The sequence below is a fragment of the Oryctolagus cuniculus genome, chromosome 6 (genome assembly GCF_964237555.1).
Source record: "Oryctolagus cuniculus chromosome 6, mOryCun1.1, whole genome shotgun sequence".
NCBI classification, from domain to species: domain Eukaryota; kingdom Metazoa; phylum Chordata; class Mammalia; order Lagomorpha; family Leporidae; genus Oryctolagus; species Oryctolagus cuniculus.
This window is the reverse complement of record NC_091437.1, coordinates 168,034,288-168,054,802: the sequence shown is the minus strand read 5'-3', so window position 1 is coordinate 168,054,802 and position 20,515 is coordinate 168,034,288. Positions and strand designations below refer to the sequence as shown.

General features: G+C 67.7%; 2 protein-coding genes across 2 annotated transcripts; one reads left to right on the top strand and one right to left on the bottom strand.

The window, feature by feature from the left end:
- The first annotated feature begins 41 nt into the window (after positions 1-41).
- On the top strand, positions 42-20,475 carry BOP1 (BOP1 ribosomal biogenesis factor). Its single transcript, XM_051831194.2, has 16 exons — positions 42-174; positions 1,099-1,269; positions 9,108-9,185; positions 17,450-17,604; positions 17,675-17,792; positions 17,931-18,032; positions 18,109-18,321; positions 18,408-18,569; positions 18,637-18,717; positions 18,788-18,857; positions 18,938-19,070; positions 19,145-19,325; positions 19,407-19,695; positions 19,924-20,008; positions 20,095-20,202; positions 20,283-20,475. The coding sequence occupies exons 1-16, from the start codon at positions 73-75 to the stop codon at positions 20,434-20,436; spliced, it is 2,202 nt and encodes a 733-aa protein (XP_051687154.2). The 5' UTR covers positions 42-72; the 3' UTR covers positions 20,437-20,475.
- On the bottom strand, positions 14,605-16,229 carry SCX (scleraxis bHLH transcription factor). Its single transcript, XM_051831203.2, has 2 exons — positions 15,521-16,229; positions 14,605-14,911 (listed from the first exon to the last, which is right to left on the bottom strand). The coding sequence occupies exons 1-2, from the start codon at positions 16,064-16,066 to the stop codon at positions 14,873-14,875; spliced, it is 585 nt and encodes a 194-aa protein (XP_051687163.1). The 5' UTR covers positions 16,067-16,229; the 3' UTR covers positions 14,605-14,872.
- Positions 20,476-20,515: the final 40 nt, after the last annotated feature.

Genomic DNA, 20,515 nt, shown 5'->3' with positions numbered 1-20,515 from the left:
GGGCCGGCGGGGCGGTCCCGGGCCCGCAGGCGCATGCGGCTGCGAGGTTCTGCCGGAAGCGGCCGGCGGAGCATGGCGGGCGTGCAGGGTGCTGGGCGCGCCGTGGCGCTGGCACTGCGGCCGGGGAAGCGGCGGCTGGATCCCGGGCAGGAGCGGGAGCCCGAGCCGGAGGAGGTGACCGGGGGACGGCGGGGGTGCGTCTGGTTCCGGCTGGACGTGCACGTGGCGCGAGGCTGCTGGGGCTGGCGTCGGCGGAGGGCTCGCGGGGCTGGGCGCTTTTCCCGTGTGCTGGGCATCGGCCTTGGGGCATGTGGGTGTCGTCTGCTGCAGGCGTCTCCGCGGCCTCCCCAGCGGAGGAGGCTCGTAGTGGGGGCGCTGGGGCCGTTGGCCCGCGAAGGAAAGAGACGCGAAGGGGCCGGAGGCGGCCCTGGCTCCCGCCTCGACGCCATTTGTGCGTCCCGGCGCTGGAGGGTTTGTGCTTGCGCCCACGGCTCACCCCCGGGTCCCGCGCGGGGCGCGTTGTATGCGTGGGGGCGATGCAGAGCTGAGCTCCCTGCGCCGCGGCGGGGGCCTCGGCGGTGCGGTAGACCCCCGCGCTGGGTGGCGGGAGGCGCGCTCGGGCCTGGGGCGCAGAGGCCGCCCCCTTTGTCTTGGGCAGTGCCGTGGCCGGGCTGCCCGCACCGGCCCCGCACTCCTGCCGTGCCGCGGGTGATGCTCCCGCGGGGTCGCCTTCCCGTGTGCCCGGGCGTGGGGTGGGCTCGGCTCTGGTTGTGCTGCCTGCGGGAAGAGTGCGCGGTTGTGCCGCGGTGGCAGGCGCCCTGCGGCGTCGTGGTGCTGGTCCCGGGCTGCCTGGAGGAGGAGGCGTCTAGCCTGGGTGCTCCCGGGCCCGCTTCCGTTTCTCCCGCAGGGCCCAACCTTCCTGTTACCGGCGTCGGAGTGCGGTTTTGCTGGCGCCTAGAGCTGGCCCTGTTAACAGCAGGTGACAGCGGGTGGCCATGCCGTCAGTGGGGGCCTAGGTGGGCGGGCCGCTGCGGAGGAGGTGGGGGCCTGAGGGGGCACCTGCTGGGGAGACGCCCACCAACCTGTGCTTCCTCTCAGGCTTCTCCCGGCTGCGACCCTGACCCCGGCCACGGCAGCGACTCCGGCCTCTCGGACAGCGAGGAGAGCCTGTTCTCAGGCCTGGAAGACTCTGGCAGCGACAGCAGCGAGGATGAGGATGAGGGAGAGGGCGCGGATGGAGCCAGCGCCGAGGACGCGGAGGAGGGCCAGGTGGGGTGAGCAGCAGGAACTGCCCCGGAGAGGCCGAGCAGGCCCCGGGCCCTGGCCTTGTGCCTGCTGCTGGGCCGTGAGACGGGGGCGGTGCAGGTGCCGGCGGCGCGGGCTGGGTCTGTGTGCGGTGAAGTGCGCGGGAAGCCGCTGGTGACACCTCGCTCGCTGGAAGCCCAGAGCTGTGTGTGGGCGGGGTGGTGTTGCAGCCGCCCGTCCTGGGGAGCCCCGCTTCTCCGCCTCAGGTCCAGCTGCTCACGCTAGCGCATCCCAGCAGCCTTTGCTGTGGCCAAACCCTGGGGCTGCGGGCATCCGGGGAGTGAGCCGGCGGAAGGGAAGTCTCTCTGTCACTCTGCCTTTCGAGTAAATGAAAATAAATAATTTTTAAAAATAATCAGATTTAAGGTTGCATTCATTAAAACTCGAGTTTTTATTTTTTAAAAGTTTATTACATGAAACAGTAAAGAGAGGGAGAGACAGAGAGATCTTCCACCTTCTGGTTCACTGAGGCCAGGAGCCAGGAGCTCCATCCGGGTCTCCCGCGCAGGTGGAGTGGCCCAAGCACTTGGGCATCTTCTACTGCTTTCCCAGGCCATGACACAGGGCTGGATCGGAAGAGGAGCAGCTGGGACTTGAAATGGTGCCCATATGGGATGCCGGCGCTCAGACCATGGCTTTCACCCACTGTGTCACAGCGCCGGCCCCCCCCATAAACTCTTAAAAACAGAAAACACTAGGCTGGCGCCGCGGCTCACTAGGCTAATCCTCCGCCTGCGGCGCCGGCACCCCGGGTTCTAGTCCTGGTCGGGGCACCGGATTCTGTCCCGGTTGCCCCTCTTCCAGGCCAGCTCTCTGCTGTGGCCAGGGAGTGCAGTGGAGGATGGCCCAAGTGCTTGGGCCCTGCACCCGCATGGGAGACCAGGAGAAGCACCTGGCTCCTGGCTTTGGATCAGCACGGTGCGCCGCGCAGCCAACTGCAGTGGCCATTGGAGGGTGAACCAACGGCAAAGGAAGACCTTTCTCTCTGTCTCTCTCTGTCCACTCTGCCTGTAAAAAAAAAAAAAAAAAAAAACAAAAAAAAAAAACAAACAAAAAAAAAACAACCCAACAACTCCCGAAAACACTAGTGCAGAGAGAAGGTGCTGGTTTGGGCGTGTGGCCCGTGGTTTGTCGCATTGTGATCAGCTGTGAGCTCGCCTGGCAGAGACTGGGCGGACGTGAGCGCTGCGGTGGGTGCTCCTGCCCCCTCAAGGTGGAGAGCCCACCCGTTGGGGTTGGTCCTTTGGGACAGCTCCAGTGTCTCAGGTGTGGAGGCAGGACGCTGGCCTGCGGCCCCGGGAGCAGCTCTGTCAGGTTCTGCGTGGGCCCCTGGGGTAAGCCTGCTCACCTGTAGCCTTTCCCCATGAGGGGTGGGGGGCCCTGGCTGCCGCCGGAGCCCAGTGACAGCTTCTGCGCTCAGTGCCCGCCCTGTGTCTCCGCTGTGTGGTGGAAAGCTCTCTGGGTTCTGCTGGCCACGGCCACACCGCTGTGGGCGCTCCTCTTGGGTGACAGCGCCCCCAGCCCCCTGCTGTCCCTGCGCTCCTGCTGTCTTGTCCCCCGGGGCTGGTTCTTAACCAGGGTTGCTGAGTTAAGGAGTTTTTTTTTTTTGAGAGATTCACTGGGGCCGGTGCTGTGGCACAGCAGGCTAAGCTACCACCTGTGGCACTGGCATCCCACGTGGGTGTTGGTTCAAGTCCCGGCTGCTGCATTTGCGCTCCAGCTCCCTGCTAGTGCTCCTGGGAGAAGCAACAGAAAATGTCCCAAGTGCTTGGTCTCCTCCTCCAGCGTGGGGGACCTGGAGGAAGCTCCTGGCTGCTGGTTTCGGGCTGGCCCGGTCCTGGCTGTTGTGGCCATTTGGGGAGTGAACCAGCGGATGGAAGGCCTCTCTCTGTCTTTCTCTCTGTAACTCTGCCTTTCAAATAAATAAAACCTTTTAAAAAATGACTTATTTATTTGAAAGGCAGAGTTACAGAGAGAGAGACACACACACATACAGATCTTCCTACTGCTGGTTCAGTCCCCAGGTGGCCGTGTGGGCCAGGCTGGGCCAGGCCAAAGCCAGGAGCTTCCTCCGGGTCTCCCACGTGGGTGCAGGGGCCCAAGTACTTGGGTCATCGCTGCTGCTTTCCCAGGCTATTAGGGAGCTGGATCGGAAGTGGAGCAGCCGGGATTTGAACTGACACCACGTGGGATGCTGTTGTCACAGGCTGTGGCGTAGCGCCGGTCCAGTCACGTGGTTTTCTGCTGCTGCCTGGTGCTCCTGTCTGTCCACCTAGCGCATGCCCGCTGCTGTGTCTCTGGGGTCCACTCTGGCCCATCTGCAGGCTCTGCCAGTTCCTGCTGCGGATGAGTGGGAAGCCAGGAGGGCGTGGGTGGGCGGGGCAGTGTGGCTGCACGTCCAGACCAGCGGAGCCCAGTGCCAGTGCAGAGACGAGGGACTGCCTGGCTGCTGGGTGCCTTCCAGGAGTCCTGTCCCCAGGTCCGGCTCCCTCGTGCTCAGCAGGCTGCTTGGCCAGGGGAGGGGGAGGCTCCGTCCACACCTGTGGCAGCAGTCGGTGGGATGACCCCGGCCCGCCCAGCCCAGCGGCTTGCCCCCCACCTTGGTCCTTAGCATTGACACGTGTGTGTCCACCACACGCGTGCAGCAGGGACACGTGCATGAGACGCTGTAGGGATGCCAGGGGTGCTCAGGAGCTCCTGCGGGGCTTGCGAGGGGAGGGGTCCCCATGTCCCCGGCCTGCCAGCCCCGTCTCCGGCTCGTAGGTCTGTTTCTCGGGCGTTCTTGTGTCGGAGCCTCTCTTTATACCTTGAGGTTTGGTGGCTCTGTGGGAGGCGAGCAGCGAGGCGTGACTGCATTCCAAGGAGGGTGGCAGGCCCTGGGTCAGCACCCTGGTCCAGCTAGGACACGCTGGCAGCGATGGCGTTGCTGGGGTTGGATTCTTACTTGAATGGCAGAGTCACAGAGAGAGAGGAAGAGCCAGAGAGAGCGCCATCTGCTGCTTCACTCCGCAGATGAGACAAACCAAAGCCAGGAGCCTGCAGCTCCGTCCTGGTCTCCACTTGAGCCGTCTCTCGCGGTTTTCCCTGGCCTTGGCCAGGCCGGCTCCGCTGCTGGCTCTGGCTGCCTGCTAGTTCTGTCTCTGGATGGCTTACGTGTGTGGGAGACCTGCATGGAGTTCCGGGATCCTGGCTTTGGCCCAGCCCAGCCTGGCCTGTGGGCATTCGGGGAGTGAGTCGCTGTGTGGGAGCTCTCTCTGTTTCTCAAATAAAGAGTCCCCAGGTCCAAGGGCAAATGTACATTTTTTTTTAAAGATTTATTATATTTATTTGAAAGAGTTAGGTAGAGTCAGAGAGAGAGAGAGAGGTCTTCCATCCGCTGGTTCACTCCCCAAATGACTGCAATGGTCAGAGCTGAGCTGACCAGGAGCCAGGAGCTTCCTCCAGGTCTCTAACGTGGGTGCAGGGGCCCAAGCACATGGGCCGTCTTCCACTGCTTTCCTAGGTGCATTAGCAGGGAGCTGGATTGGAAGTAAAGCAGCCGGGACTCGAACTGGCGTCCATATGGAATGCCAGCGCTGCAGGCCGGGGCCTTAGCCCGGTCCTCAGAGGACCAAGGCACCGGTCCCTGTTTCTGGAAGACCCGGTTCAGCATAGCTTGCACCTGCCACGCCAGCGTCTGCTGGGGCGTGGTGTCCCCTCCGCAGAGCACCAGGGGCTGACTCGGACCCGGGGCCGCTGTGCCAGCCACGCTCAGCTGTACTGGGATTCTGCTTGGAGCCCTCCCCCGGGAGCCCTTCCTGGCTCTGTCCCGGTTCTCTCCTGCTTCTTCCCACCGAGGCGCGGACCCCGTGTCTCCTCTTGTTCGGGCCGACTGCACCTTTGCCCGCGGACTGCTGCTGAGCCCAGGAGAGCTGGCGTCCCTGTCGTTGGGTCTGCGGCCCCACCCGGGAGCTCTGGCTGTGTCTGCCCGGTGTCACGGGGTCACCCAGGCCTTAGCCGCTGTCTGGCCATGGTGGTGCCTGGCGCTGGGTTTGTGGCAGGGCCCGTGTTCTCACAGAGGGACCTGAGCTGCCACTGAGGGCTTTTGTGGTGGTGTCGGGAAGGCAGCCCCTGCCCCACCGGGCAGGCCCCAGAGTCTCCTCCTGTGTGCTTCACTGCAGGGCTGTGCCCTCTGCCTCCGCTCCTAGCACCCACTGCTGTCTGCCAGGCACCCTGGTGAGCGCAGTGCCCCCGGCCTCCCCAGCCCCCTTCCTGCCTGTCCAGCCAGGCCCCCACCCCCACCCACCGCGGCCCTTCCTCCCTTCGTGCCCATTTTGGTCGGTTTTCCTTTGCTGGTGCTTACCTTGTCTTGTTTGCAGTAGGGCCTTTGCTCACTTTGGAGGGTGAGAAAATGCCAGGCAGCACTTGGCTGGCGTGAGGCCGCTCGCGTTTCCCAGGGCCCTGCCGTGGGAGCGGGGGCCGGTCTCGATGGCGTGGGTGCACGGGCTGCAGGCAGCATCCGACCGCGCTCTGCCTCTGGAGGATCGGGGTTCAGGCACCCCACAGGGCCATTGTGTCTGCTCCCCGCCCACAGGCTGTGTTGTGGGGCTTGGGAGGGTCCCAGGTGCGAGAGCTGGGGCCTGTCCTCTAATGGTCTGGTGGCCACAGGATGTCTGTCTGTGCCCCTGGAGGGAGCCGGGCTTGGCATAAGCTTGTAGGATGCCGGGCGGAGCTGTGTGGACCTTGCAGTGTGGACCCAGGTCTTTCACGGCCCTGTGGCTTTGCAGTGGGAATTTGGGGTGAGGGTCGAGGCCTCTGGAGGGCAGCGTCAAGGGTTGGCTGTGCTTCCGCGGCCACAGCGTCCCTTCCTGGACGTGTCAGAGCCTGGCTCGGTTGCCACCAGCCCACGGCCCCTTGGACCTGTGTGTGTGTGCTCGTGTGTTTGTGAATGCATTTGTGTGGATGCATGTGTGTTGTGCGTATGAGTGTGTGCATGTGTGTATGCGTGTCTATGTGTATTGTGTGTGTCTGTACATGTGTGTATTGTGCATGTGTGTATGTGTGTCTGTGTATTGTGTGTACGTGTGTATTGTGCGTGTGTGCATGTGTGTATGCGTGTCTGTGTATTGTGTGTATGTGTGTCTGTACATGTGTGTATTGTGCATGTGTGTATGTGAGTCTGTGTATTATGTGTGTATTGTGCGTGCGTGCATGTGTGTATGCGTGTCTGTGTATTGTGTATGTGCGTGTGTATTGTGCGTGCGTGCATGTGTGTATGCGTGTCTGTGTGTATTGTGTGTATATATGTGTGTCTGTACATGTGTGTATTGTGCATGCGTGCATGTGTGTATGTGTCTATTGTGTGTCTGTACATGTGTGTATTGTGCATGTGTGTATGTGTGTCTCTGTGTGTTGTGTGTATTGTGCGTGCGTGCATGTGTGTATGCGTGTCTGTGTATTGTGTGTGCGTGTGTACATGTGTGTATTGTGCGTGAGTGCATGTGTGTATGCGTGTCTGTATTGTGTGTGTACGTGTGTATTGTGCGTGCGTGCATGTGTGTGTATTGTGTGTCTGTACATGTGTGTATTGTGCATGCGTGCATGTGTGTATGCGTGTGTGTGTGTGTGTGTGTTTGCCTGTGTGGGAGGTGGCCGGGCTGCTGCCCGTCTGCTGCTCTGGGTCACTTACAGGGAGGACAGGCAAGAAGTCAGGCGCAGCCCCGACAGGGTCCTGGGAGTGCCTCGCCTGCTCCTTGGTGGGCATCTCTTGTCTTCTTCTCATTTTTAGATTTATTGTATTTATTTGAGAGGCAGAGTTAGGTCTTCAGCTGCTGGTTCACTCCCCAAATGGCTGCGATGGCTGGAGCTGGGCCGATCCGAAGTCAGGAGCCAGGAGCTGCTTCCGGGTCTCCCATGCAGATCCAGGGCCCAAGCACTTGGGCATCTTCCGCTGCTTTCCCAGGCCACAGCAGAGAGCTGGATAGGAAGTGGAGCAGCTGGGACTCGAACCGGCGCCCGCGTGGTGGTGCTGGGTTGCTGCTCAGCTCCTGGCACGGTCGCCCCGTCCTTCATGGTCAGTGCAGCCTCTGCCCTGTGTCCTGGAGCCCCACTGCCTGCTGCTGATGCCACCCGGCCCTGTGAACGGTGGTGTCCTGACTCGCCCTCGTGCAGCCACGTGTGCCTGCCTGATGCCTGGCCCAGGGTCTGCTGACAGAACTCTGAGCCCCGGGGTGGGGGCTTGGTGTGGTCCTTCAGACCCTGCCTGGGGGGCCCGCAGCCTGGACCAGAGTGCCCGGTTCAGTCCCAGACACCTGCTGTGGCCACCCTGGGAGGACCCACGTGGGGCTTCGGCCTGGTCCAGCTCTGGCAGTTGCCAGCTTTTGGGGGTGAACCAGTGGATGAGTTCTCTCCCTCTTGCTCTGCCTTTCGAATAAACTAAAGAAGGAGACAAAGCAGCACCCGGAGTCCCCCCAGGAATCCCCCCACTCTGCACTGCTGAGGGCCCGGAGCCAGGCCCTGCCCGTGGGCTCCCTCCACAGCTCCCAGCAGGGGTGACCCCAGCCTCCCTGTGTCTGACCAGGAGCACTCCTCTTGGTCTCGTATGTTTTACTTTCAAAAACGTCCAGTGCTCACCTGCAAAGCCTCGCCCTTGGGACAGGAAGGGCCAGTCCCGGAGCTGTGCTGCTGCCCTCTGGTGGACACTGAGTGCCCTGCAGCTGCCCCAGAGCCCCGGGTGCCCCCTATGGAGCACATTGGTAGGGGGCTTTGGCCCCGTCATTGGGGTGCCTCTCCTTTCCCGGGGCCAGCAAGGACCCTGTGGCCGTGGCTTGCGGCTCCCAGCGCCTGGCTGACAGCATCTTCCCCAAGCCACCCCAGGGCAGACCGAGAGGCCAGAGCCCAGCTGGCAGCCAGGGCTGTAGCCTCTGGGAGCCTCCTCTGGGCCTGGAGTCTATCTGCCCTGGGCCTGGGGCCTCTCAGGTGTTGGGGAGGGGCTGTGTGCCCTGGCAGGGGCAGGAGTTGGGCTCCCCCGCCACGGCCCCCGCTCCCGTGCTGACCGGCGGGGAGCGGGGAGCGGGGAGACGTGGAAACCGAATCCCTGGTTCCTGGCCTGCAGAAGAACTTAGCCCCCATCCTCTTCCTCCTGAGGGGAAAAACAGGCCCGAGGAAGAGCTGGGCCTTGGCTGCTGCCTGGGTCGGGGGAGGGGGCCCTGGGCGGGGGTGCCCTCACGCGGGGCTGCTGCTCCCGAGCGCCTCCTGCCCCGGGTGAGGGGCCTGTTTTCCCCATCAGGCCTGGTTCCGCCAGCAAACTTGATCCGGTCGCAAACGCCCACGCTCTGACCTGGCGAGACGGGGTCAGCCCAGGGGCTGGGATTGGGCCCTGCTGCCGCCCGTGGCATTCTGAGGGTTCAGGGCATCTCCCTGGGCCTTGGCCAGCTGGGATGGACGTGGCTCACCGCAGCTGCTGGTGCTGGCCAGGCCACCTGAGGGTGGGCAGGCGGCTGTGGCCCCTGCAACAGCGGTGACTGCGAGGACCTCTACCCCCCACAGCTGGTTTTGACATCAGTAGGGGGTAGGGCGGCCAGGAGTAGGGGGCTTGAGTCCCCTGCTGGTGGCTCTGGGGGTCTGTGCGTCAGTGCTTCTCAGAGGGTGTTCCCCCGAGGCCCCGATGGCAAGGGTGGGTGAGGACCTGGGGGTCTGGGGTGGGGCTGCGGAGGCTCACAGAGAGAGGTGTCCTCAGGCTTGTGCCAGGACCCTGGGCCTGGGATCTGCCCGAGGTCCCCCCCGCCAAGTCCCCTGAAGTGACCGTGCGCCTCTCTCCACAGCCTGGCACCCCTGGCCTGAAGACAGAGGCAAGGACGCATAGCGGAGACGAATATGCGGAAGACAGCTCTGATGAGGAGGTGGGCCAGGCCGGGTGTGGGGGCTGTGGGGGCTGTGCGGGCTGTGCTGCCCTGGGGCAGAGGAGAGTGCGGGGCCTGTGTGTGCGTCTTGGCGTGGCTCCCTGTTCCCGTCTGGAAGAGCCATTTTGGGGTCTGCTTGTGTCATGGCCAAGGTTGCGGGGGAGGCTGGGCGTGGTCTGGGGCCCCGGGGTTGGGGGAGGACCCTGGGGCCCCGGGGCATCTTCGCAGAGAGTACAGCCTGGGCCCCAAGTGCCTCTGGTTGGCGTGGAGAGGCTGGGGCGGCCAGGAGCGGTGCCTGGGCAGCCTGGGGCAGGGCGGCGGCTCCACGCTCTCTCCCTGGCATCCCCAGTGCGGGCCTCCCCTAGAGCTCCAGGGGTCCTCGCCCAGGAGGGACCAGAGTGGGAGTTCCTCCCTGGAGGAGCCCGCGCTGTGGACGGCAGGCTGGGTCTGCCCCCCGGGGAGCTGTGGCCCAGGAGGCCGAGGGGCTGGCGTGCGCCCTGGTTCTGAGAACTCGCAGGCTGAGGCCTCGGCCGCTCTGCCTGGCCGCTCTGCCTGCCTGTCGGGGCTGTCCCCGGGCCTGGGGACACACGCCCCTCCCCAGTTGGGCTTCCTCCCCTCCCCGCGCTGTCTTGGCAGCGGCTGGGGGAGCCTTGGCCGCCCGCCCGATCCGGAGAACAGAGACAAAACAAAATAAATTGGTTTCCTGGCCGGAGCAGCGGGCGCGCTCGGCGAGGGGGGCCACGCAGCGCGGCTCCCGGCCCGTCTCCCCTCCCCCCCAGGGGCTCTGGCTGTCGGCAGCCACATCCTGTCGGCTACTTTTTATATTTGGTATTTTGAGAAATCGATGGTGATTGTAAGTGGAGCGCAGAGGCCAGGGCGGGGCCTGCCTGCCCACAGGGAGGCGCTCCTCGCCAGGGGCCGCCAGGGGCCAGGCCCGGGAAGACCCTGCCGTGCGGGAGGAGCCGGCCGTGATGACTATCCCATCTGTAGGGCTGAGTGACAGCGCGGGAGCAGAGGTGCCCGCCCGGGAGCTTCTGCCAGCACAGCCGGCCAGCGGCTCGAGGGGGCGGCAGAGCAGGGACGCGTCCCTTCCTGCGAGGTCTGTGTGGGGCGCCTGCCGGTTCCCCCACCCGGAGGTCGCGCCAGGTCCCCTCACCCTCGTGAGAACTTGGCCCCCCTAAGCTGCCCCAAGCTCCTGCCCGGGGGGGGGGGGGTCCTGGGTCGGCAGGTGCCCTCCAAGGCTGAGGGGCTGAAGCCCCTTCTCACAGGGTCCTGGAGGGGGCCTGGCCAGGCAGACTGAGCGGTGGTGCCCCCGAGGGTGCTAGCCGGGGCCCCAGGCAGGGGTGGGCCCTGCTGGGGGTGGGGGGCTGCCAGGACCCCTCCTTGGTCTCCTCCTCTCCAGCCCCCACCCAGAGCCTGGATCCAGAGGGACTTGCTTTGGGCACCCCTTACCGGACTCCTCAACCTGCCCAGCCCCTCGAGGAGCAGTGGTCCCCCATGCACTAGGCCCCCTCACTCTCTCCCCCAGACTCCAGGCAGAGCAGGGGTTGGGGGTGTCCTGGCTGTGCGGAGCGGGAGCCCCCAGGAGCGGCTGCGCTGCGGCCGCCCCGCCCCCAGCCCTCCCCACAGCACCCAGGCGTCACAGACGTGATCTCATCCAGCCGCCCGGGGAGGTGGGCTGGGGGAGGGGCGGGCCCGGGGCGCAGCGGCCCCTCCTGCTTCTGTGGGGCAGCTGGGAGAAACTGAGGCCGCGCAGGTGGAGAGCGGCCAGCGTGCCGGGCTGAGAGGCCCTGGGCGCCGCTGAGGGGCTGGCCTGCCTTCAGGCCCTGGGAGACCTCTGTGGGGCCGGGGCTGGCCTGCCACACCCCACCCCCTGCCCCTCACTCCGCCCGGGCTGTAACTCGGCTCCCGCAGGGACGCGGCCCGGCCTGTCTGCATCCAGAGCCCGCGATCCCCTCTGCTCTCTCGCCAAACGCCGTTAATGGCTTCTCCCAGCTACTGAACCGGCAGCTGCCTCCAGCGCTGGCGGCCTCCGGCTCCTCCGGGCCCCCGCCCCCGCCCGCCCGCCCGCGTCCTGGCCGCCGCCCCGCACACTCACTCGCTTGCGTCGCTGCTGGCAGCAGCGCCTGGCGGCTCAGGTTTCCAGCAGGAGCGAGCAGCGCTCCCCGCCCCGTGTGTGGAGGGTGCGCGGCCTGCAGACCGCCCTGGCGGCCGTCCACCCCGGCCAGCCTGCGTGCCTGTCTCGGACGGGGTAGCTGGACGGGCTCATCCTGGCCCTCCGGTCTGGTTCTTTCCCACTGCTGGCTGTGGGGCCTCGCCCGTGGCCGCTGGGCGTGAGTGGGCCTTTGCAGCTGTGACCGCTCTGTGCTCTTGGCCCGAGTCCGCTCCTGTGCCCAGCACCACCGTCGCCCTCGGCTGGTGGCGTGCTGTGCGGCCGACTGCCAGCCAGGGCGCTCCCCTTGGAAGGGCAGGGTAGGGGTCGTCCACTGTGCTGAGGGTCGCTGAGTGCCCTGTGCGGCCCTAATGGCCTGGTGGCCTTCGGAGCTGCCCTCATCCTTGCTGGGGGCGGGGCAGGGCTCCCCAGGAGGAGGGCTTTGCCGTGGCAGGGCAGGCCTGTGGGACCAGCAGGCGAAGGCTAGTGCTTGGAGGTCCCTGGAGCTGAGCTGAGCAGGAGCAGCGGCTGCCTGGGGAGAGGCTGGGAGCAGGCGCCGCCACTCAGCTCGTGGGGCACAGAGCCGCCGGGGCTGAGCTGAGGACTGTAGCTTCTGGAATCCCCTGCCTGATCCTGGGCCCCCCCCCACGCCGCAGGCCCCGTGGAGGTGACGGGGGTGGGGGCCCTCGCAGGAGGCCGACCTGCCCGATGGCCCCAGATTGGGCTGGGGGTGGCCTCTTGAGGGGCGTCCGGGGGGAGGTTCCCGGAGCCGGTCGGTCCGAGGCAGCAGGTGAGGCCGGCGGGCAGCCCCTCCCCACCTGAGCACACTGACAGAGATAAAACACCCACCCCGAGGAGGAGGCGGCGCAGGAAGGCCCGGTGGTGTCCGAGACAGGCGGGGTCTGGTGCGGGGGAGCCGGCGAGCACCGCGCACTGAACACTGCCCCATTGTAATCGGAGAGGGGCTGGGGAGGAGAGAGACAGAGCGAGGGCGGCTGACCCCCAGCTCCCGGGGGACAGGTGGGAGCGGCAGAACGAGGAGAGAGTGAAGGATTCCAGAGGTGGGCCGGCTTCCTCTCTCGCAGACAGACACGGGAGGGAGGTGGGCAGCCGGCCAGCCCCGTACCTGCAGTTCCAATCTGTGGTCCTGACAGCTGCAGCCACTTTGGGGAGGGGGAGGGGGAGGGGGCTCCTGAAGCGGAAAAATCCCAGCCGACCCCGCAGCGGCTGCGGTGTCCTGTGCAGGGCGGGGGGGGCTGCTCGGCCCGGCCCGGCCCACAGGCCGTCCTTGGGGCCAGCGGCTCCCGGGGGGTTCCGGTTCTGGGCCTGTGGGTGCCCTCGGCCAGCCGGGCCTGGGCTCTGGAGTGTGGTGCCTGACCTGCAGGGGTCACATGTGTTTCCTGGCAGCCCGCAGGTGCTGAGCAGGGCGGGGCTGCCGGCCTGGGGTGCCGGCCGCCTGGTGACGGATCACGTGCTGCCGCCAGCAGCCGGCTCCCCAGGCTGGGGACAGGGGGCTGACAGCCGAGGCTGGGCCCAGCGTTTCCAGTCCCACCCGGCAGCAGGGCGCCTGCTGGGCCCCCCTTCCCAGCTGCCTCCGTGGGGCACACGCAGAGGGGGCCCTGGGTCTTTGTCCCGCAGCTTTCTGGCTGGGGAAGTGGGGGCTGGGGTGGGCGGGGTGCACCTGCCACCCCCTGGCCATGGGCTGTGAGCAGCCTCGGGGGTGCGCTGGGACCTCGGGGCAGGGGCCGGCCCACACCGCCCCCGGTCTGGTTTGAATTTCTGGAGCAGTGAGGGTGACGGAGTGCTCCTCCCGCCCTCCCTCCTCCTGTTGGCTGAGGCCTCGGCCCGCTGCTGCTGCTGCTACCGGTGCAGCTCGGGGAGCTGCCGGGCCGGCTGCCCAGGCCTGCGGCTGGCCAAGCTGCAGCCTGTCGGAGTCAGGCCCTGCGGCGGAGGGCTCGGCCAGCGCGTGCCGCGCCCGACCAGCCAGGCGCCTGGGGATCCTGCCGGCCCAGGGGCTGTTTTGTCCCTGTCCCCTCTGACCCAGCCGCCTTGGACACCCCGGAGTTGGCTCGTGACCCCATCTCCCTCTGTTCCAGGCACACTCCTGGGGCAGTTCTGAACCTCGAAGTGGGTGTCCCATGGTTAGCGCCTGCCCTGGCGTGTGCAGGGCCGGTGGATAAGGGGAGGTGGCCAGGGTCCCTGGGTCTATGCAGTCTCCAGATAGGGCTTGTCCAGGCAGGGGAGTAGGGTGACCAGGCCACAGGACCAGGGCTGGGCTGCGCCCTGCCCTGTGTCGCACCCAGTGACCTTGCTTCCTGGGAGGGTGCCGTGCAGGCCCTGAGAACGAGCCCCACACCCCCCAGGTCCTGGCTTCCCGAAGGGCGGGGGCTCCTGCAGCGACTGCGCCCCCCACCCCCAGCCTCGGCCAGCTGGAGGCTCCTGCAGGATTAAGGAGAGGAAATTTGGGGTTGGGTTTCTCTCTGAACGAAAGCTGCCGCCGTGACTTTTTGTCCTGTTATATTTCTATCAGATTGGACACAGCCCTCCAGCCCTAATGGCTCTGGCTTGGAGAATTTCCTCCAAAATTACAGCACCACTTCCTGCCCAAGGGTCCCTGGAGCCCGTCCCTGCAGAGCGGGCAGCTGTGGCCCTGCCCTGCGAGGATGCCCACGTGGGCCTCAGCACCTGGTCTCCCCTGGAGCCTGGGGGAGGTGCCATTGTCTGGTGCCGGTGGGGAAGGCCCAGGCCAGCGGCCGCCCGCACCTGGTGCCCTGGGCCAGGCCCCGCCCGCCCACCCTGCCGGAAGTCGGGCCGCTGGCCCTGTGGGGCGGTGGGGGAGGTGGCCCTTTCTTCTCCGCTCTGCCCGCTGAACTGACGGCACTAAACTGTAATCGTCACCTGCAGGATTTTAACGGTCGGCCAGCTGTGCCCAGCGTGGAGGGGGCCGATGGACGGCCTCGTGGGCGGGTGGGTGGGGTTTTGCGGGGGTTGGGGGCTGTGGGCCCTTCCTCAGCAGTGGACCCATGCGGTGTCTCCAGGTCTGGCTTGTCCAGGCAGGGGAGCGGGGCTGCACTAGGGCGACCCACATCTGCGCACGCCGCAGGCTGTGGCCTCGGGCCGGCGGGGGCAGGCGCGCTGTCCCTCTAACACACACGAGGCTCCTGGTGGGCAGCCCAGGGAGGGAAGGTGAGCGGCCTCATCAGAAAACAGTCCCACCGCCCGGGCTGGAGTGTGGGTGTCAGCTGAAGTGGACAATCGGCCTCCACGTTTGGAAGATACGGTTTCATTTTTACTTATACAAAATTTCCAGACTTTATATTATATCAAAGACAGGCAGCATGTCGCCCCCGAGGCAAGCCCAGGTCGGAGGCCACGGCAGGAAGTTCTGTGGGCCTGGGCAGGTGCTGGAGCCGCTCTGAGTGCTGCCGCCAGTGCTGTCTGTCCATCTGTCCATCTGTCCATCGGCCCCGCTCAGAGCCAGGGGCAGGTCCAGGCTGAGGATCGCCAGGGTCCCCCGTGCTGCTGCGCCCTCCTCCTAACTCCGTATCGCAGTCTTCCTGTCTCGGTCCTTGCTCTGCGGAGGGCAGGGAGGGGTCAGGCCTGGGCAGGGGCCCAGCACTAGCCCAGGCCTTCAGCTTGGCGCTGACCACCCCTGCCAGGCTCCCAGCTTCCCCTGTGCGTTCTGGGGAGGGGAGCACGTTGCTGCAGCCGAAATTGTAAAATTAAATTTCCCAGATGTTCGGGCCCCAGGAGCTCGCGCGCTGTCTGGAGAGGAAGCGGGGATTGCTCCCCACTCACCCTGCTTTTCCGGTGCCACCAAGCACAGCAGGGGCCGTAAATCACAGTGGGCCCCAGCCCCCAGGGCTCCCGGTGCCCTGCAGCCCACCCCGCTGCCCCCCCTGCAGGCCCTGGCGTCGGGGGGCAGGGCCGGCAGGTGCCCTGGGCACCCAAGCCGATGGCCACAGGGCTGTGGGGTGTGGGCAGCCCCTTCCCGTGGGGCCGGGAGGGCTGCTTCCAGCCGCTCGCTCACTGCAGGACGGCTCGCCCTGGGGAGGCAGCTGAATTGCAGGGCCCGGCCCCTCGTCCTCCCTCAGCCCTCCGTCTGCAGGTCCCCAGGACCCGCCGACCTGCCCTGCCCGCCCTCCCCGGCCGCGGGCACCTGCCAGGCCCCCGCCGCGCTCACCAGCTTCCTCTGGCTGCTCAGGCAGAAGGTGCAGATCTGTTTGGGCTGCGCGTTCTCGGCGTCGCGAGCGGGGGGCGGCGGGCTGCCCGCGCGCGCTGCGTGGAAGAAGGCAGGCCCCGCGTGGCACGGCTGCCCGTCGCCGCAGGCCTCGCCGGCCAGCAGCACGTTGCCCAGGTGCGAGATGTAGCTGGAGGCCAGGCGCAGCGTCTCGATCTTGGACAGCTTGCGGTCGGCCGGCTCGGTGGGGATGAGCGTGCGCAGCGCCGTGAAGGCCGTGTTCACGCTGTTGGTGCGGTCCCGCTCGCGCGCGTTCGCCGTGTGCCGCTGCCGGGGCTCGCGGCCCGGCCGGCCCCCGGCCCCCGGCCCGCCGGCCCCTGCCCGCCGGCCCCCGGGCCTGCGCCGGGTGCCCTGGAGGCCGCAGCGCGCCGCGTGCACGCGGCAGGGTTTCTCGTCGGATCCCGAGCTCTCGCTGCCGCGGTCCTCGTCCTCCGACAGCGGGCTCACCTCGGGGTACAGGTAGCGGCCCGGCGGCGCCGAGCGCAGCATGGCGAGGGCTGGGCCGGGGGCCGGCGTCAGCTCCGCCGCGCGCCGCGCATGCCGCCGCCTGCGGCCGCCGCGGGCCTCGCGGGCCGCCCGGGGCCGGGGAGGCGCGGGGTCTCGGCTGCGCCCCGCGGTGGCGGCTGCCGGGCCGCGCGCACACGTGCGTCCCGGGCTGGAGCGGGGCGGTGAGCCGCGCCTTTATAGCGGCAGGGCCCCTCCCCCGCGCCGGCCGCCCGCCCCGCCCCGCCCCTCCCCCAGCCCCTGGAGGCCGGCGGGGCCGCTGTCCCTGTGCCTCCCCGAGGCCACACTTCTGGGGCGCAGGTCTTGGGGGCGCCTTCCAGTCTCCAGGTGGGGGGAGGTGGGAGTCCCCAAGACGGCGCAGCGCCTGCCCCTCCCCCCTCCCCCCGGGGGCGGGGGAGGGTCCATGAGGACCCCGGCCCCACAGAGCTAGCACAGCTGCCCTGATCCAGGCCCTGGCCGCACCCGGCCTGCCTGTCTCCCCCTGCCTGGGCACTCAGGCCTTCTGCCACGACGAAGGGGAGGGATTCGGCCCCAGCCCTGGCGGCTGCAGCCCAGAGGCTCGAGCCTGGGGGGCGGGCACAGCCTGTATTGCACCTGCCCCTGCGGGCCGGGCCAGCCCCGGCTTCCTAGAACTCACTGCCCCTCTCCTTTCTGCTTCCCACGTCACAGACCCTTCCCCACCCGCCTGGGCCGGGCCAGCCCCCTTGGAATACACATGCACTCCCGGGGTCTGTCTGCTCTGGGTGGGGCCCCGGAGCCATGGAGGGTGCTGCAGGCTCCTGCCCCAGGGGAGAGGGAAGGACATTCTCTGCGAGGGGTGCATGGGGGCTGAGCCCTGGGGTCCCCGACGGCCTCAGAGGGGCTGCCCTCCCCCTTCGCACTACTGTTGCAGGAAGTGGCCGCCTGGGCAGCAGTGCCCATGCTGGGAGGAGTGAGGGTGGTGGCTGGCAGGGGCTGCAACCAGGAATGTGTCCGGGAATGTGGTTGCAGGGCCCACCCCAGGGAGGCGGCTGGGGGCACCGGCCACCTCCTGGCAGAACGCAGTGGCCTCGGGCTCCCTGTGGAGTAGGCCGGTGGGGTCTCCCCTGCTCCCTGCCTTGTAGCTGCCCACTTCTTCCTCAGGCCCCTGCCAGGGGAGGGAGCCCACGGGCGATGAGGTCATCCCTGTCTGTGGCTGCCCAGAGCCCTGGCCAAGGAATCCGAGGCGGGGGGAGCTCTGGGGTTGGCACCACTTCAGTGGAAAATGTGAAGGTGCAGCTCCGGCGCCGGGGGGGGGGGGCAGCGCCGGCCACAGTGCCACGTCAGACCCCAGGGCCAGGGGAAGGGTACGTGGTCAGGTGCTGATGCCGCTGTGGCTGGTGGCCGCAGGATATCCGGAACACCGTGGGCAACGTGCCCCTGGAGTGGTACGCCGACTTCCCCCACGTGGGCTACGACCTGGACGGCAGGCGCATCTACAAGCCCCTGCGGACGCGGGATGAGCTGGACCAGTTCCTGGATAAGATGGACGACCCCGACTATTGGTAAGCAGAGGGGCCTGCCGGCAGGGGCTGGGCCTGCAGGCTGGAGGGTCTCTGACTGGAAGCCCCCCAGGCGCACCGTGCAGGACCGGCTGACAGGACGAGACGTGCGGCTGACGGACGAGCAGGTGGCCCTCGTGCGGCGGCTGCAGAGGGGCCAGTTTGGGGACATGAGCTTCGACCCCTATGAGGTAGGTGGCAGCAGCTGGCCTGGGTGGGGGGCGCAAGTCCCGGACCTGGGCTCCGACCCCTATGAGGTAGGCGGCAGCAGCTGGCCCGGGGTGGGGGGCGCAAGTCCCGAGCTCAAACGCCTGTGCCCGTCTCCCCAGCCGGCTGTGGACTTCTTCAGCGGGGACGTCATGATCCACCCAGTGACCAACCGCCCGGCAGACAAACGCAGCTTCATCCCCTCCCTGGTGGAGAAGGAGAAGGTGCGAGCGGCCCCGGCCCCGGCCCCGGCCCCCGGCCCGCCCTGCCCTGCCCACCCTCACCCAGCCCCCTCTGCAGGTCTCCCGCATGGTGCATGCCATCAAGATGGGCTGGATTCAGCCTCGCCGGCCCCGGGACCCCACCCCCAGCTTCTACGATCTGTGGGCGCAGGAGGACCCCAACGCCGTGCTGGGGCGCCACAAGATGCACGTGCCGGCACCCAAGCTGGCGCTGCCCGGCCATGCTGAGTCCTACAACCCCCCTCCCGAGTACCTGCTCAGCGAGGAGGAGGTGAGCCTGTCGGGGGGGGGGGGCGCCTGGGCTGCACCCTCTGCCCCGTCCACCTGTGCCCCCAACCCTGTCTCCTGTCTGCACAGCGCCTGACGTGGGAGCAGCAGGAGCCCGGTGAGCGGAGGCTCAGCTTCCTGCCCCGCAAGTTCCCCAGCCTCCGGGCCGTGCCTTCCTACGGCCGCTTCATCCACGAGCGCTTCGAGCGCTGCCTCGACCTGTACCTGTGCCCCCGGCAGCGCAAGATGAGGGTGCGTGGGGGGCGCCCGGGGGGCGTCTCTGGGCGGGGGCCACAATGATCGGGTGCCTGTCTCCCAGGTGAACGTGGACCCTGAAGACCTGATCCCTAAACTGCCCCGGCCGAGGGACCTGCAGCCTTTCCCCACGTGCCAGGCCCTGGTGAGTGGGGGCGGTGACGGCCGGGGCTCCCAGCAGCCGCAGGTCTGTGCTCACGGCCCCTCCTCTGCAGGTGTACAGGGGCCACAGCGACCTCGTCCGCTGCCTCAGCGTCTCCCCGGGGGGCCAGTGGCTGGCTTCAGGTGGGCCTGTGGCGGGGACAGCCCCGCGTCGGGTGGCAGGGTGGGAGGGCTGGGTGCTGAGGACCCCTCTGCCGGTCCAGGCTCGGACGATGGCTCGCTGCGGCTCTGGGAGGTGGCCACTGCCCGCTGCATGAGGACCGTGTCTGTGGGGGGTGTGGTCAGGAGCGTCGCCTGGAACCCCAACCCCACCATCTGCCTGGTGGCTGCAGCCACGTGAGTGGGCAGGTCCTGGGGGGGGGCTGGGAGGGGAGGGCAGTGCTGAAGGCCGGCCCCGCCCCCGCCCCCAGGGAGGACTGCGTGCTGCTGCTGAACCCGCTACTGGGAGATCGGCTGGTGGTGGGCAGCACGGACCAGCTGCTGGGCGCCTTCTCCCCGGCCGAGGAGCCGGCCGTGCAGCCCGCCCGCTGGCTGGAGGTCTCCGAGGAGGAGCGCCAGTGGGGCCTGCGGCTGCGCATCTGCCACGACAAGGTGTGGGGCGCCAGGGGCGGGGAGGGAGTGTGGTGGGGGTGCCGGCCCCAGCCCGCGGCCACCAGCCCTGTCTTCCTGCAGCCAGTGACACAGGTGACGTGGCACGCACGTGGGGACTACTTGGCTGTGGTGCTGGCCACCCCAGGCCACACCCAGGTGCTGCTCCACCAGCTGAGCCGGCGCCGCAGCCAGAGTCCATTCCGCCGGAGCCACGGGCAGGTGCAGCGTGTGGCCTTCCACCCCAGCCGGCCCTTCCTGCTGGTGGCTTCCCAGCGCAGCGTCCGCGTCTACCACCTGCTGCGGCAGGAGCTCACCAAGAAGCTGATGCCCAACTGCAAGTGGGTGTCCAGCATGGCTGTGCACCCTGCAGGTGAGGGTGTGGGGGTGCCCCTGCGGGTGAGGGTGTGGGGGTGTGCCCCCTGGGGTGAGGGGAGAGGTGTGTGTGCACACCCTGGGGTGAGGGGAGAGGTGTGTGTGCGCACCCTGGGGTGAGCGGTGTGGGGGTGTGCACCCCCTGGGGTGAGGGGAGCGGTGTGTCTGCCCCCTGGGGTGTGCGCCCTGCTGGTGGAGCGCTCACCCTGCGGGTCCCGGCCCCCAGGGGACAACGTCATCTGTGGCAGCTACGACAGCAAGCTGGTGTGGTTCGACCTGGACCTTTCCACCAAGCCCTACAAAGTGCTGAGGTGAGGCGGGCGAGTGGGGCGCGGCCAGTGGGGCGCGCCTGCTGGGCCCGTCCCGCGCCTGCGCCTGAGCAGCCCCGCCCTCGCAGGCACCACAAGAAGGCCCTGCGGGCCGTGGCCTTCCACTCCCGGTACCCGCTCTTCGCATCCGGCTCCGACGACGGCAGCGTCATCGTGTGCCACGGCATGGTGTACAAGTGAGTGCCGAGCCCCGCCCGCCCGCGCGCCCGCGCCCCCCGCGCCGGCCCGGTCTGCAGCGAGCCCCTCCTCCCCACAGCGACCTGCTGCAGAACCCGCTGCTGGTGCCCGTGAAGGTGCTGAAGGGCCACGCGCTGAGCCGGGACCTGGGCGTGCTGGACGTCGCCTTCCACCCCACTCAGCCCTGGGTGTTCTCGGCGGGCGCGGACGGCACGGTCCGCCTCTTCACCTAGGCCGCGGCGGGCGCGGGTCAATACAGCCGTGTGCCTGCCGCCCTGCCTCGTTCCTCCCGCCACGGCGCCGAGCGTTGCA